General features: G+C 37.8%; 1 protein-coding gene across 9 annotated transcripts in view; it reads left to right on the top strand.

The window, feature by feature from the left end:
* The window catches only part of PPEF1 (protein phosphatase with EF-hand domain 1), a 157,318-nt gene that overhangs the window by 136,887 nt on the left and 3,734 nt on the right, over nt 1-16,697 (top strand). For all 9 annotated transcript variants that reach the window (XM_067024057.1, XM_067024062.1, XM_067024055.1 and 6 more), the window contains one exon: nt 10,053-10,159. In XM_067024057.1, coding sequence (XP_066880158.1) covers nt 10,053-10,159 — 107 coding nt within the window. The remainder of the gene's footprint in view (nt 1-10,052; nt 10,160-16,697) is intronic.

The following is a 16,697-nucleotide window of genomic DNA, read 5'->3' as shown; positions in this document are numbered from 1 at the left end:
TATGACTATCGTAATGTGAGTAACACTCTGTCTTGATTACTATAGCTTTTTGGTAAGTTTGAAATTGGGAAAGGTGAGTTGAATTTGAGTCTTCTTTTTAAAAATTGTTTTCCATGTGAATTTTAGAATCAGCTTGTCAACTTCTGCAAAAATGCCCACTGGAATTTTGATAGGGATTATTTTGAATCTGTAATATCAATTTGGGGCTATTGCTATTTTAACAATATTAAATCTTCCAGTCCATATTGTTCTATTTATTTTGATCTTCTTTAATTTCCTTGAAAAATATTTTGTGCTTTTCAGTGTGCAAGTCTTCGACTTCTTTTGGTAAATTCATTTCTAAGTGTTTTATTCTTTTTGGTGTTGTAGTAAGTGGGATTGTTTTCTTTTTTTTAAATTTAATTTTATTTATTTTTTATATAGCAGGTTCTTATTAGTCATCAGTGTTTTTTTGTTTTTTTATTTGTTTGTTTTTTTGCATTACGCGGGCCTCTCACTGTTCTGGGCTCTCCCATTGCGGAGCACAGGCTCCGGACACGCAGGCTTAGCAGCCATGGCTCATGGGCCCAGCCGCTTTGCGGCACGTGGGATCTTCCCGGACCGGGGCATGAACCCGTGTCCCTTGCATCGGCAGGCGGGCACTCAACCACTGCGCCACCAGGGAAGCCCCTAGTCATCAGTTTTATACACATCAGTGTATACATGTCAATCCCAATCGCCCAATTCATCACACCACCATCCCCACCCCCCAGCGGCTTTCTGCCCTTGGTGTCCATACGTTTGTTCTCTACATCTTTGTCTCAACTTCTGCCCTGCAAACCGGTTCATCTGTACCATTATTCTAGGTTCCACGTACATGTGTTAATATACAATATTCATTTTTCGCTTTCTGACTTACTTCACTCTGTATGACATTCTCTATATCCATCCATGTCTCAACAAATGACTCAATTTCGATCCTTTTTATGGCTGAGTAATATTCCATTGTATATATGTACCACATCTTCTTTATCCATTCGTCTGTCAATGGGCATTTAGGTTGCTTCCATGACCTGGCTATTGTAAACAGTGCTGCAGTGGACATTGGGGTGCATGTGTCTTTTTGAATTGTGGTTTTCTCTGGGTATATGCCCAATAGCGGGATTGCTGGGGCATATGGTAGTTTTATTTTTAGTTTTTTAAGGAACCTCCATACTGTTCTCCATAGTGGCTGTATCAATTTACATTCCCACCAACAGTGCAAGAGGGTTCCCTTTTCTCCACACCCTCTCCAGCATTTATTGTTTCTAGAGTTTTTGATGATGGCCAATCTGACCGGTGTGAGATGATATCTCACTGTAGTTTTGATTTGCATTTCTCTAATGATTAATGATGTTGAGCATTCTTTCATGTGTTTGTTGGCAATCTGTATATCTCCTTTGGAGAAATGTCTATTTAGTTCTTCTGCCCATTTTTGGATTGGGTTGTTTGTTTTTTGTTATTGAGCTGCATGAGTTGCTTATAAATTTTGGAGATTAATCCTTTGTCTGTTGCTTCATTTGCAACTATTTTCTCCCATTCTGAGAGTTGTCTTTTGGTCTTGTTTATGGTACCTTTGCTGTGAAAAAGCTTTTAAGTTTCATTAGGTCCCATTTGTTTATTTATTTTTTTATTTCCATTACGTTAGGAGGTGGATCAAAAAAGATCTTGCTGTGATTAATGTCAAAGAGTGTTCTTCCTATGTTTTGCTCTAAGAGTTTTAAAGTGTCTGGTCTTACATTTAGGTCTTGAATCCATTTTGAGTTTATTTTATTTTATTTATTTTTTACGGTACGCGGGCTTCTCACTGTTGTGGCCTCTCCCATTGCGGAGCACAGGCTCCTGACACGCAGCCTCAGCGGCCATGGCTCATGGGCCCAGCCACTCCACGGCATGTGGGATCTTCCCGGACCGGGACGTGAACCCGTGTCCACAGCATCAGCAGGCAGACTCTCATCACTGCGCCACCAGGGAAGCCCTTGAGTTTATTTTTGTGTATGGTGTTAGGGAGTGTTCTAATTTCATTCTTTTACATGTAGCTGTCCAGTTTTCCCAGCACCACTTATTGAAGAGACTGTCTTTTCTCCATTGTATATCCTTGCCTCTTTTGTCATAGATCAGTTGACCATAGGTGTGTGGGTTTATCTCTGGGCTTTCTATCATGTTCCATTGACCTATGTTTCTCTTTTTGTGCCAGTACCATATTGTCTTGATTACTGTAGCTTTGTAGTATGGTCTGAAGTCAGGGAGTCTGATTCCTCCAGCTCTGTTTTTTTCCCTCAAGACTGCTTTGGCTATTCGGGGTCTTTTGTGTCTCCATACAGATTTTAAGATTTTTTTGTTCTAGTTCTGTAAAAAATGCCATTGGTAATTTGATAGGGATTGCATTGAATCTGTAGATTGCTTTGGGTACTATAGTCATTTTCACCATATTGATTCTTTCAATCCAAGAACATGGTATATCTCTCCATCTGTTGGTATCATCTTTAATTTCTTTCATCAGTGTCTTATAGTTTTCTGCATACAGGTCTTTTGTCTCCCTAGGTAGGTTTATTCCTAGGTTTTTTTTTCTTTTTGTTGCAATGGTAAATGGGAGTGTTTCCTGAATTTCTCTTTCAGATTTTTCATCATTAGTGTATAGGAATGCAAGAGATTGCTGTGCATTAATTTTGTATCCTGCAACTTTACCAAATTCATTGATTAGCTCTAGTAGTTTTCTGGTGGCCTCTTTAGGATTCTCTATGTATAGTATCATGTCATCTGCAGACAGTGACAGTTTTACTTTATTTTTTCCAATTTGTATTCCTTTTATTTCTTTTTCTTCTCTGATTGCCGTGGCTAGGACTTCCAAAACTACGTTGAATAATAGTGGTGAGAGTGGACATCCTTGTCTTGTTCCTGATCTTAGAGGAAATGCTTTCAGTTTTTCACCATTGAGAATGATGTTTGCTGTGGATTTGTCATATATGGCCTCTATTATGTTGAGGCAGGTTCCCTCTATGCCCATTTTCTGGAGAGTTTTTATCATAAATGGGTGTTGAATTTTGTTGAAAGCTTTTTCTGCATCTATTGAGATGATCATATGGTTTTTCCTTTTCAGTTTGTTTATATGGTGTATCACATTCACTGATTTGCATATATTGAAGAATCCTTCCATCCCTGGGATAAATCCCACTTGATCATGGTGTATGATCCTTTTAATGTGTTGTTGAATTCTGTTTGCTAGTATTTTGTTGAGGATTTTTGCATCTATATTCATCAGTGATATTGGTTTGTAATTTTCTCTTTTTGTAGTATCTTTGTCTGGTTTTGGTATCAGGGTGATGGTGGCCTCATAGAATGAGTTTGGGAGTGTTCCTTCCTCTGTAATTTTTTGGAAGAGTTTGAGAAGGATGGGTGTTAGCTCTTCTCTAAATGTTTGATAGAATTCACCTGTGAAGCCATCTGGTCCTGGACTTTTGTTTGTTGGATGATTTTAAATCACAGTTTCAATTTCATTACTTGTGATTGGTCTGTTCATATTTTGTATTTCTTCCTGGTTCAGTTTTGGAAGGTTATACCTTTCTAAGAATTTGTCCATTTCTTCCAGGTTGTCCATTTTATTGGCATAGATTTGCTTGTAGTAGTCTCTTACAGTGCTTTGTATTTCTTCAGTGTCTGTTGTAACTTCTCCTTTTTCATTTGTACTTTTATTGATTTAAGTCTTCTTCCTCTTTTTCTTGATGAGTCTGGCTGATGGTTTCTCTATTTTGTTTATCTTCTCAAAGAACCAGCTTTTAGTTTTATTGATCTTTGCTGTTGTTTTCTTTGTTTCTATTTCATTTATTTCTGCTCTGATCTTCATGATTTCTTTCCTTCTGCTAACTTTGGGTTTTGTTTTTTCTTCTTTCTCTAGTTCCTTTAGGTGTAATGTCAGTTTGTTTATTTGAGATTTTCCTTGTTTGTTGAGGTAGGCTTGTATATCTATAAATTCCCTCTTAGCAATACTTTTGCTGAATCCCATAGGTTTTGGATCTTCGTGTTTTCATTTTCATTTGTCTCTAGGTATTTTTTGATTTCCTGTTTGATTTCTTCATTGATCTCTTGGTTATTTAGTAACGTATTGTTTAGCCTCCCTTTGTTTGTGTTTTTTCCTTTTTTTTCCCCTGTAATTGATTTCTAATCTCATAGCGTTGTAGTCAGAAAAGATGCTTGATATGATTTAAATTTTCTTAAATTTACTGAGGCTTGATTAGTGACCCGAGGTGTGATCTATCCTGGAGAATGTTCTATGAGCACTTGAGAAGAAAGTGTAATCTGCTGTTTTGGGATGGAATGTCCGATAAATATCAGTTAAATCTATCTGGTCTACTGTGTCATTTAAAGCTTTGCTTCCTTATTTATTTTCTGTTTGGATGATCTGTCCATTGGTGTAAGTGAGGTGTTAAAGTCCCCCACTATTATTGTGTTACTGTTGATTTCCTCTTTTACAGCTGTTAGCAGTTGCCATATGTATTGAGGTGCTCCTATGTTGGGTGCATATATATTTATAATTGTTATATCTTTTTCTTGGATTGATCCCTTGATCATGATGTTGTGTCTTTCCTTGTCTCTTGTGACATTCTTTATTTTAAAGTCTGTTTTACCTGATGTGAGTATTGCTACTCCAGCTTTCTTTTGATTTCCATTTGCATGGAATATCTTCTTCCATCCCCTCACTTTCAGTCTGTATGTGTCCCTAGGTCTGAAGTGGGTCTCTTGTAGACAGCATATATATGGGTCTTGTTTTTGTATCCATTCAGCAAGCCTGTGTCTTTTGGGTGGAGCATTTAATCCATTCACACGTTTAAGGTAATTATCGATATGTATGTTCCTATGACCATTTTCTTAATTGTTTTGGGTTTGTTTTTGTAGGTCCTTTTCTTCTCTTGTGTTTCCCACTTAGAGAAGTTCCTTTAGCATTTGTTTTAGAGCTGGTTTGGTGGTGCTGAATTCTCTTCGCTTTTGCTTGTCTGTAAAGCTTTTGATTTCTCCATCGAATCTGAATGAGATCCTTGCCGGGTAGTGTAATCTTGGTTGTAGGTTCTTCCCTTTCATCACTTTTAAGTATATCATGCCACTCCCTTTTGGCTTGTTAACCTTATGGGAGTTCCCTTGTATGTTTTTTTGTCGTTTTTCCCTTGCTGCTTTCAATCATTTTTCTTTGTCTTTAACTTTTGCCAATTTGATTACTGTGTGTCTTGGCTTGTTTCTTCTTGGGTTTCTCCTGTATGGGATTCGCTGTGCTTCCTGGACTTGGGTGGCTATTTTCTTTCCCATGTTAGGGAGGTTTTCGACTATCATCTTTTCAAATATTTTCTCTGGTCCTTTCTCTTCTCCTTCTGAGACCACTATAATGTGAATGTTGTTGCCTTTAATATTGTCCCAGAGGTCTCTTAGGCTGTCTTCATTTCTTTTCATTCTTTTTCCTTTATTCTGTTCCACAGCAGTGAATTCCACCATTCTGTCTTCCAGGTCACTTATCCATTCTTCTGCCTCAGTTATTCTGATATTGATTCCTTCTAGTGTAGTTTTCATTTCAGGTATTGTATTGTTCATCTCTGTTTGTTTGTTCTTTAATTATTCTAGGTCTTTGTTAAACATTTCTTGCATCTTCTTGATCTTTGCCTTCATTCTTTTTCGGAGGTCCTGGATCATCTTCACTTTCATTATTCTGAATTCTTTTTCTGGAAGGTTGCCTATCTCCACTTCATTTAGTTGTTTTTCTGGGGTTTTATCTTGTTCCTTCATCTGATACATAGCCCTCTGCCTTTTCATCTTGTCTGTCTTTCTATGATTGTGGTTTTTGTTCCACAGGCTGCAGGATTCTAGTTCTTGCTTCTGCTGTCTGCCCTCTGGTGGATGAGGCTATCTAAGAGGCTTGTGTAAGTTTCCTGATGGGAGGGACTGGTGGTGGGTAGAGCTGACTATTGCTCTGGTGGGCAGAGCTCAGTAACACTTTAATCTGCCTGTCTGCTGATGGGTGGGGCTGGGTTCCCTCCCTGTTCGTTGTTTGGCCTGAGGCAGCCCAACACTGGAGCCTACCTGGGCTCTTTGGTGGGGCTAATGTCAGACTGCGGGAGGGCTCACACCAAGGAGTACTTCCCAGAACTTCTGCTGCCAGTGCCCTTGTCCCCACAGTGAGCCACAGCCATCCCCCGCCTCTGCAGGAGACCCTCCAACACTAGCAGGTAGGTCTGGTTCAGTCTCTTATGGGGTCACTGCTCCTTCCCTTTGGGTCCCGATGCACACACTACTTTGTATGTGCCCTCCAAGAATGGGGTCTCTGTTTCCCCCAGTCCTGTCAAAGTCCTGCAGTCAAATCCCATTAGCTGTCAAAGTCTGATTCTCTAGGAATTCCTCCTCCTGTTGCCGGACCCCCAGGTTGGGAAGCCTGACGTGGGGCTCAGAACCTTCACTCCAATGGGTGGACTTCTGTGGTATAAGTGTTCTCCAGTCTGTGAGTCACCCACCCAGCAGTTATGGGATTTGATTTTACTGTGATCATGCCCCTCCTATCATCTCATTGTGGCTTCTCCTTTGTCTTTGGATGTCGGGTATCTTTTTGGTGAGTTCCAGTGTCTTCCTGTCGATGATTGTCCAGCAGCTAGTTGTGATTCTCGTGTCCTTACAAGAGAGAGTGAGAGCTTGGATTGTTTTCTTAATTATATTTTTGGATTATTCATTTCTAGTGTTTAGAAATACAGTTGATTTTTGTATGTTGTGCAGTCTTAATGAACTTCTTTATTAGTTCTAATAGTTTTTTAATTTATTTTTTTAGTTGAAGTATAGTTGCTGTACAAAGCTCTAATAGTTTTTAGTGGAATCTATGGGATTTTCTATATACAAGATCGTATTACCTGTGAATGCGGATAGTTTTACTCTTCCTTTCCAATCTGGATGCCTTTTACTTCCTTTTCTTGCTTAACTGCCTGGCTAGAACCTCCAAACCAATACTGAATAGAAGTGGTGAGAACAGATACCCTTGTTTTCTTCCTGATCTTAAGAGGGACATATTCAGTCTTTCAGCATTAAGTATATTAGCTATGTGTTTTTTGCAGATGCCCCTTATCAGGTTGAGGATGTTCCTTTCCATGCCTAGTTTGTTGACTGTTTTTATCATGAAGAGTGTTGGATTTTGTCAAATACTTTTCTGAATGTATTGAGATCATCATGTGGATTTTGTCCTTTATTCTATTAATATGATGTGTTACATTGATTAATTTCAGATGTTAAACACACCTTGCATTCTTGGGATACATCCCACTTGTTAATGGTATATGATCGTTTTTATATATTGCTAGGTGCAGTTTGCTAGTGTTTTGTTGAGGATTTTCCATCTATATTCATAAGAGTTATTGGTCTGTAGTTTTATTGTGATCTTTGGTTTTGGTATCATGGTAATACTGGCTTTATATAATAAGATGGGTAGTATTCCCACGTTTTCTATTTTTTGGAAGAGTTTGTGAATGATTGGTATTAATTCTTCTTTAAATGTTTGGTAGAATTCACCAGTGAAGCCATCTGGCCCTGAGCTTTTCTTTGTGAGAAGTTGTTTGATTACTTACTCAATCTTGTTCCTTGTTCCAGGTATGTTCAGTTTTCTATTTCTTCCTAGCCAATTTTGGTAATTTGTATCATTATAGGAATTTGTTTGTTATCTAATTTGTTGGCGTACAATTGTTCATAGTATTCCTTTATACTTCTTATTTTTGTAAGGTAAGATGTGATGACCCCTCTTTCTAAAATCATTTGATTTTAGAAATTTGGGTCTTTTTTTTTCCTTAGCCAGTCTAGCTAAAAGTTTGTCAATTTTATTGATCTTTTCAAAGAACCAATTTTTGGTTTTGTTGATTTTCTCTATTGTTTTTTTATTTCTCTATTTCATGTATTTCTCCTCTGTTCTTTATTATTTCCATCCATGTATTTGCTTTGGATTTTAGTTTAATCTTTTTTTAAAAAATAAATTTATTTATTTATTTTTGGCTGTGTTGGGTCTTCATTTCTGTGCGAGGGCTTTCTCCAGTTGCGGTGAGTGGGGGCCATTCTTCATCGCGGTGCGCAGGCCTCTCACTATCGCAGCCTCTCTTGTTGCGGAGCACAGGCTCCGGACGCGCAGGCTCAGTAGTTGTGGCTCACGGGCTTAGTTTTCCGCGGCATGTGGGATCTTCCCAGACCAGGGCTTGAACCCGTGTCCCCTGCATTGGCAGGCAGATTCCCAACCACTGCGCCACCAGGGAAGCCCAGTTTAATCTTTTTTTTTCTAGCTTTTGAGGATAGACGTTATGCTGTTGATTTGATATCTTTCTTTTTTAATATAGGTATTTATGGATATATATTTTCCTCTAGGCACTGCTTTAATTGCATCTCATATGTTTTGGCATGTTGTATTTACAGTTTCATTCATCTTAAAGTGTCTTCTATTTCTGTTGTGATTTCTTCTTTGACCCATTGGTTATTTAGGATTGTATTGCTTAATTTCCTTACATGGTGATTTTCCCAATTTCTTTGTTATTACTCTCTAATTTATTTATTTATTTGTAGTCAGGAAAGATACTTTGTATGGTTTTAATCATTTTAAATCTATTGAGACTTACGTTATGGCCTAACATGGGGTCTATTGTGGAGAATATTCCATATACGCTTTAGAAGAATATATATTCTGCTGATGTTGGGTGGAGTGTTTTATACAAATCTGTTAGATCCAATTGGTTTATAGTGCTGTTCAAGTCTTTTATATCCTTTTTGATTTTCTGCCCAGTTCTATCTATTATTGAAAGTAGAGTACTGAAGTCCCCAACTATTATTGTTGAATTGTCTATTTGCCCCCTCAATTCTGTCAGTTTTTGTTTCATGTAGCTTTGGGCTCTGTTGTTAGTTTCATATATGTTTTATAATTATTTCATCTTCTTGACTGATTGGTTTTTTGGGGGTTTTTTTTTGGCGATATGCCGGCCTCTCACCGTTGTGGCCTCTCCCGTTGTAGAGCACAGGCTCCGGACGCGCAGGCTCAGCAGCCATGGGTCACGGGCCCAGCCACTCCACGGCATGTGGGATCCTCCTGGACCGGGGCACGAACCCGTGTCCCCTGCATCGGCAGGCAGACTCTCAACCACTGTGCCACCAGGGAAGCCCTGGTTCTTTTATCATTCTAAAATATCCCTCTTTTTCTCTAGTAATAGCTTTTGTCTTCAAGTCTATTTTGTCTACTATTAGTATGCCCACTCTAACTCTCTTCTGGTTGCTGTTTGCATGGTATACTTTTTCCTTTCAAACTCTTTGTATCTTTGAAACTAAAGTGTGTCTCCCATAGACAACATATAGTTGGATCTTATTTTTTTAATTCAGTCTCATAGTCTCTGCTTTTTTATTTATTTAATCCATTCAAATACGATGTTATTATTGATATGGTTGGATTTACATCTGCCATTTTGCTTTTTGGGGGTGACTCATGACTACTTTGTTCTCTGTTCCTCCTTTATTTTGAATTTATTTTTGTAAATGGTCTGAGGTAGAAGTTTAACATCCAGACATTAATTGTGCTAGCACTATTTTTAAAAATCGTCCTTTTCTACTGAATTTTAATACCTCCTTTGTCATATATATTGTTCCCATATATATTATAGTTCACTATATTTATGAAAATTCTATTCTATTCATGTATGTATCTGTGTTCTCCTGTGTCAATGCCTGCTGTTTTGTTTAAGTAACTTTAAGGTAAATTTCAACATCTGCTATAGCAAGTCCCTCTTTGTTTTCCTTCTTGTCTTGGATATTCTCATACACTAATTGTTCATGTGAATCTTTGAAATCAAAAAGAAAATACCAGTGATAATCCTTTTAAAATTTCACACACACATACATATAAACATATTCACCACCTAGTAATATGTTATTTGTTAAGTTAGACAGTTCATTTAATGTAGGAACTGGTGAGTGGCAACAAATCATATTAAAATGAAACAGAACAGGATGACTTATGTAACTTTCACCTAATAATTATTTTCTTAACATAGGGTGAATGCTGTTGAAAGTAGTGCCATCAGGATGTTAAAAGAGAGAATGATTTCACAAAAAACTGACCTCATTCATGTTTTCCAACTTGAAGACCACAGTAAATCAGGTAAAAAAAATTATGTAATGCTTACCATTTCATAACATAACAGGTTACATACAAATTAGTTTTCATTTTCGTTGTTTCCTTAAGATTTAAGTTTTCTACTTTTACCAGCAAGGAATGATAGAGATAAAAATGAAATATAGTCCATTATATGCTTGGACAAAAGCATATTCCTCCTTTTCAGTAAGCTTCTTTCAACTTAAAAAAACAACAACCACCCAGAATTAGACTTCTCTTCTGGTAGTATGTTTGACTAGACACTCTGGAAGGTCCTCCTGTTAAGAAACAGCTAGATTCTAGAGGATACAGAATTTTAATGCATTTACCAGCCTCACAGTAATTAAGATAAATCTCTAGGCTGCATTTCCTCTCCCCATTAAAGGATTTTTAAAACCACATGTTGGAACATGGAGCAGCAAGCAAGCTCAAAAGGCTAGATTGTCCTGGGGGCAAATACTAATATTGGTGTAGCAGTCAATCCTGAGACTAAACCATAGGATAGTAGAGAGATGGATAAGCTGAATTTGAGACTTACAACATTAAGCCTAGATCCTCAAAGTGACTAAAGTAGTCTTAGGTCTGTAGTGCCCCCAACTCCTGGCAAGCAAATGCAAATCCATATTCATGGGAAGCGTCCCAAATTTGTGCCACTAGTATATCCAGAGATTAAGATCAACTAATATGAGGTCACAACCGAAGATCACCAAACAAACAAGGGGACAAGCTACCATGAGGGAGAGTCAGCAGAAACAAAAAGCAACAGATTAGTTTCCCAAGGACATTATATATTGGAATTATCAAATACAAAATAAAAAATTACTGAGAAAGAAAATGTTTAAAGAAATGAAAGATGGAATCACAAATATGCATTTGAAAATGATTTAAAGAAGAACCATTTTTATTTTATATAGATATAAAAACTCATTAAGAAAACATAGTGAGTGGGTTAAACAGAAGATTAGACATTGCGTAAAAAAGAATTAGAAAGATTAAGAATCAAATGTGTAACATACATCTAATCAGGGTCCCAGGAGGAGAGAATATATTTGACATGATAATGGCTGAGACTTTTCCAGAACTGTTGAAAGACTCAAATTCACAGGTAAAGAGGAACAGTGATTCTCAAATAGGGTAAATAAAATTAAATTCACACCTACACACACTTGTGGTGAAACTGCAGAGCATCAGCAGAGAAGAGAAAATCTTAAAAGCGAGCAGAGGAAACACACGGTGCTACAGAGACAACAATTAGAGTGACGTCAGACTTCTCAAGAGTTGCAACAGAAGCCAGTAGACAGTAGAGTCATATATACAGGTGGTCCCCAATTTATGATGGTTCGACTTACAATTTTTCAACTTTAAAATGGTGTGAAAGCCATATGCACTGAATAGAAACCATACTTCGAATTTTGAATTTTGATCTTTTCCCAGGCTAGCAATATATGGTACAATGCTCTCTCATGATGCTGGGTAGTAGCATTGAGCCACAGCTCCCAGTCAGCCACAAGATCACAAGGGTAAACAACCAGTACACTTACAGCCGTTCCATACCCATACAGCCATTCTGTTTTTCACTTTCAGTACAGTATTCAATAAATTACATGAGATATTCAACAGTTTACTATAAAATAGGTTTTGTGTTAGATGATTTTGCCCAACTATAGGCTAATGTAAGTGTTCTGAGCACATTTAAGGTAGGCTAGGCTAAGCTATGCTGTTCAGTAGGTTAGATGTAAATATTAAATGCATTTTTTTACTCATAATATCTTAAACTTATGATAGGTTTGTTGGGATGTAACTGCATTTTAAGTCAGGGAAAATCTGTACAAAACATTGAAAATAAAATTTACGAAAAGATACAACATGAAAATACTAACAAAAACAAAGTGGGAACAGCTGCATTAATATCAGACAAAGTAGACTTCAAGGAGATATACATTACTAGAAAAATAAAGGGACACTTCATGATAAAATATTCAGTTTTCCAACTAAATCCATTCTAAATGTGTATGCACCTATTAATATAGCCTTCTTCAAAAATATGTAAAACAAAACTGCACTGAACAAGTAGAAGTAGAAACACCTACCATCATAGTGGGAGATTTTAACACTCCTCTCTCACAGGAACCGAAAGTATAAACAGACAAAAAGATTAGCAAACTTTCCTTAAAAGACATATTGAATATATAGAACTCTGCATCCAACATTGCAGAATATACATTGCTGTCAAGCACAAATGGAACATTTACAAAAATTGACCATTAAATGGAACATAAAGTAAATCTCAACAAATTTTGTTTTGGAAACATATAGAATAAATTCTCTGACATAGTGAATTGAGCTACAACTCAATTACATAAGGTAGCTAGAAAATCCCCTTGGGCTTGGAAATGAGAAATACACTTCTAAATAACCCTTGGATCAAAGAAGAAATCACAGTGGAAATTAGAATGCTGAAATTGAGTAATGAAAATACAACATATCAGAACTTATGGGATGCAAATTAGAGAGGCATTGATATCCTTCAATGTATATATTTTAAAAGATGAAACTGTGATCAGCAAAGTAACAAAAAGTGGTTCTTTGAAGAAAATGTCAATATAACCCTCATAAGGAGAGAAAGAAAGAGAGACCAAATAACTGATGCCAGAATTGAAAGGGGGGGCATTACTACAGACTTTACAGATATTAAAAATATCATAAGATATATTATGGAAATTCTTATGCTAATAAATGGAAACTTTAGATTAAATGGACACATTCTTAAAATATATATGTACACACACACTTATAAAAACTGACACAAAAAGAAATAGAAAATCTGAACAATCCTATAACTATTAAAGAAATTGTATCTGAAATTTTGAAACTTTCCACATAGAAAGCTCTGAGCTCATATAGCTTTATTAGCCATTACAGTATGCATATTTAATATTTTAAGAAAGAAATGAAACCAGTGTTACAGAAACTCTTCTGGAGAATAGAAATAGAGGGAACACTTTTCTTTTTTTTTTTTTTGGCTGCGCCACATGACTTGAGGGTTCCCAGACCGTGCCCTTGGCAGTGGAAGTGCAGAGTCCTAACCACTGGACCGCCAGGGAATTCTCAAGGGAATACTTTGAAGATGATTTTAGGAGGACAGCATAACCTTGATACCAAAACCTAACAAGAACATTATGGAAAAGGAAAATTAAAAGCTAATATCACTCATACATTTAGATGAAAAAAATCCTGGATGAAATAATAGCAAAAGGTTAGTGTATCACAACAGAGTTTAGTTTATTCTAGGAACACTAGGATTTCTAGGTTGTTTTAGCATTTGAAAATCAGTGTAATTCACCACTTAACAAAACTTAAAGAAGTAATATAATTCTCTCAAGAAAAAAATTGTTTCATGTATTTCGTCCTGGTTTCATGGGTTTAAAAAACATTTGGAAAACTAAAAATGGAAGTAAACTTTCTTAATCTCATCAAGGATATCTACCAAAGCCTATAGAAAATAGCATACTTAATGGAGACATGTTGAAACCTTTCCTTCTAAGTTTGGGAATGAGGGAAGGATGCTGTAGCAGGCTGAATAATGCCCCTTCCCATAATATATCCACATTCTAATCCCCAGAATCTGTGACTGTTACCTTATTTGGCAAAAGGGACTTTGCAGATGTGATTAAGTTAAAGATCTTGACCTGAGGAGATTATCCTGCACTGTCTAGGTGGGTCTGGTGTAATCACAGTGGTCTTTATAAGAGGGACATAGGAAGAGTCAGAATCAGAGGAGAATGTGATGTGATGATGGAAGCAGATATTGAAATAATGCTCTTTGAAAATGGAGGAAGGTGCCCCAGGCCAAGGAATATAGGCAACCATTAGAAGCTGAAAAAGGCAAGGAAAGAGATTCTCCCTTCAGAGCTTCCAGAAGGAACCAGCCGTGCTGACACTTGACTTTGGCCCAGTGAAACTGATTTTGTACTTCTAACCTCCAGAACTGTAAGAGAATAAATAAGTGTTATTTTAAGCCACTAACTCTATGGCAATTTGTTAGAGCAGCAATAGGAAACTAATACAGAGGCCCCCTCTCAAGACTCTGTTCAACTTTGTACTAGGGATGCTAGCGAGCTCAATAAGGCAAGTTAAATAAAATGATAAGGCTTAGAAAGAAGAAATAAAATGTCAGTATGCATAGACAACATGCCAAATAAATCCACAGAAAAACTGTTAGAATTAATAAGTGAATTTACCAAGTTGTAGAACCTCAAGGTCAATAAACAGAAATTGATTGCACTTCCATATACTAGTGTATCAGTCAGAATCTATTCATGAGACAGAAACCACATCAGTAATTTGAACAAGGAAACAATATAAAGAATTATAAACTAGTAAAAGGTGATTAATTACTAATAGGAATAGAAGAGAACTCTAAAGAATACAAGAACAGAAAGTGTAGGGAACAACTACTGTCTCTAAGGCTGAGAGAGAGTATCCAAGGAAGGAACAAACTTGGAAGAGTCCCCTACTTCCAACCAAGGCTAAGATTCAGACCTCATTGGAGAGGGTGTCACTTTGGCCCACTGGATGGGGTGAAAGTTCACTGAGGTGTCTCAGGTCAGAGTTGGTCTGTAGTTAGTGGGCTAGGAAGAGAATGGAGCCACCCACTGTGGTGCCTTCAAAACTCTCTTTGGGCTGTGCACCACTGTGTCTCCCACACACTGCTGGCAAGGGAACCACCCACTGTGGTGTCCCGTAAATTCACTAGAGAGTGGGTGCCACTGCATTTCCCACACACCTCTAGCAGCCATGCTACGCTGTAGAAGCAAGAAGCAAAGTACACCAGAACCATTTCTTCTGCTATGTCTTAGAGCATTCTTCCTGCACCCTCTGCTGATAAAGCCTAACATTATGCCAGCTACCAAAGGAGAAATATTTACAGGGTTCAGCTCCAATATCACAAAACAGGGCAAAGAAAGGTAGATTTTTAAGTGGGTGGAAGTAAATTGATAACTGGTATAGGCAGCCATTAACTTTTAGGTAATGAAAATCTTAAAAGATACCATTCACAATATATAATCAAATACCAAGAAGGAAACCAAATGATTGATGTGTGAGATTTCTAAAGTATTATTAAAAGAAATAAAAAAGAATTGAAATACATGGGTGGGTATTACTATGTTCAAGGGCCAAAGTTGTCAAGATATAAATTCTCCCCAAATTGAGCTATAGGTTTAATGCACCAAAGGGTCATGTACAGAATGTTCTTAGCAGCACTGTTTGTAGTACCACCAAACTGTAGATAATCCAATGTCCACCAACAATAGAATGGGTATATAAATTTTGAATATGTGGAATACTATACATCAATGAAAATGAAGACACTACAACTAAGTGGAACAACATGCATGGCTGAATCTCATGAACTTAGTGTTGAGCAAAGGAAATAAGATTCCTCCCAAAATATTTACTTTATGATTCTGTTTATATATAGATCAAAAAAGGCAAAAAGTAAACTATAGTGTTAGAAATCAATATAGTGACTCTCCTTGGGAAAGTGGGAGGTGATAGTAATTATGAGGGGCCACAGAGGGGGCTTTTGGATATTGGCAATGTTCTATTTCTTGTCCTTGGTGGTGATTGCATAAGAAATTCCTTTGTGATAATTCACTGAGTTCTGTATTTGTTCTGTGAACTTTTCTGTATGCATTAAACTTCAATTAAAAAAAAAGAATAATGTCCTTAGCACGTAAGTGTGTGGGGAGTCGTCTTGGTGGGAGTGTAAAATGGCTACTCTTTTTAAAAAAAATTAATTTATTTTTGGCTGTGTTGGGTCTTCGTTGCTGCGTGCGAGCTTTCTCTAGTTGTGGCAAGCAGGGGCTACTCTTCCTGGCAGTGCGTGGGCTTCCCATTGTGGTGGCTCCTCTTGTTGCGGAGCGTGGGGTCTAGGTGCATGGGCTTCAGTAGTTGTGGCACGCAGGTTCAGTAGTTGTGGCTCGTGTGCCCTGGAGCACAGCCTCAATAGTTGTGGCGCACGGGCTTAGTTGCTCCACGGCATGTGGGATCCTCCTGGACTAGGGATCGAACCCATGTCCCCTGCATTGGCAGGCGGATTCTTAATCACTGCACCACCAGAGAAGTTCCTGGCTACTCTTTCTTTCTCTTTTTTGCTTTTTAATAAATTTATTTATTTGTTTGTTTGTGTATTTATTTATTTATGGCTGCATTAGGTCTTCGTTGCTGCATGCGGGCTTTCTTTAGTTGCGTCGAGCAGGGGCTACTCTTTGTTGTGGTGAGCGGGCTTCTCATTGCAGTGGCTTCTCTTGTTGCGGAGCACAGGGTCTAGGCGCGCGGGCTTCAGTAGTTGTGGCACACGGGCTCAGTAGTTGTGGCACGTGGACTCCAGAGCGCAGGCTCAGTAGTTGTGGTGCACTGGCTTAGTTGCTCCGCAGCATATGGGATCTTCCCGAACCAGGAATCGAACCCGTGTCCCCTGCATTGGCAGGCGGATTCTTAACCACTGTGCCACCAGGGAAGCCCCCTGGCTACTCTTTCT

The sequence above is a fragment of the Kogia breviceps genome, chromosome X, assembly GCF_026419965.1.
Source record: "Kogia breviceps isolate mKogBre1 chromosome X, mKogBre1 haplotype 1, whole genome shotgun sequence".
Classification (NCBI taxonomy): domain Eukaryota; kingdom Metazoa; phylum Chordata; class Mammalia; order Artiodactyla; family Physeteridae; genus Kogia; species Kogia breviceps.
Note: the sequence above shows the minus strand (reverse complement) of the source record. Positions and strands in the feature narration are given on the sequence as shown.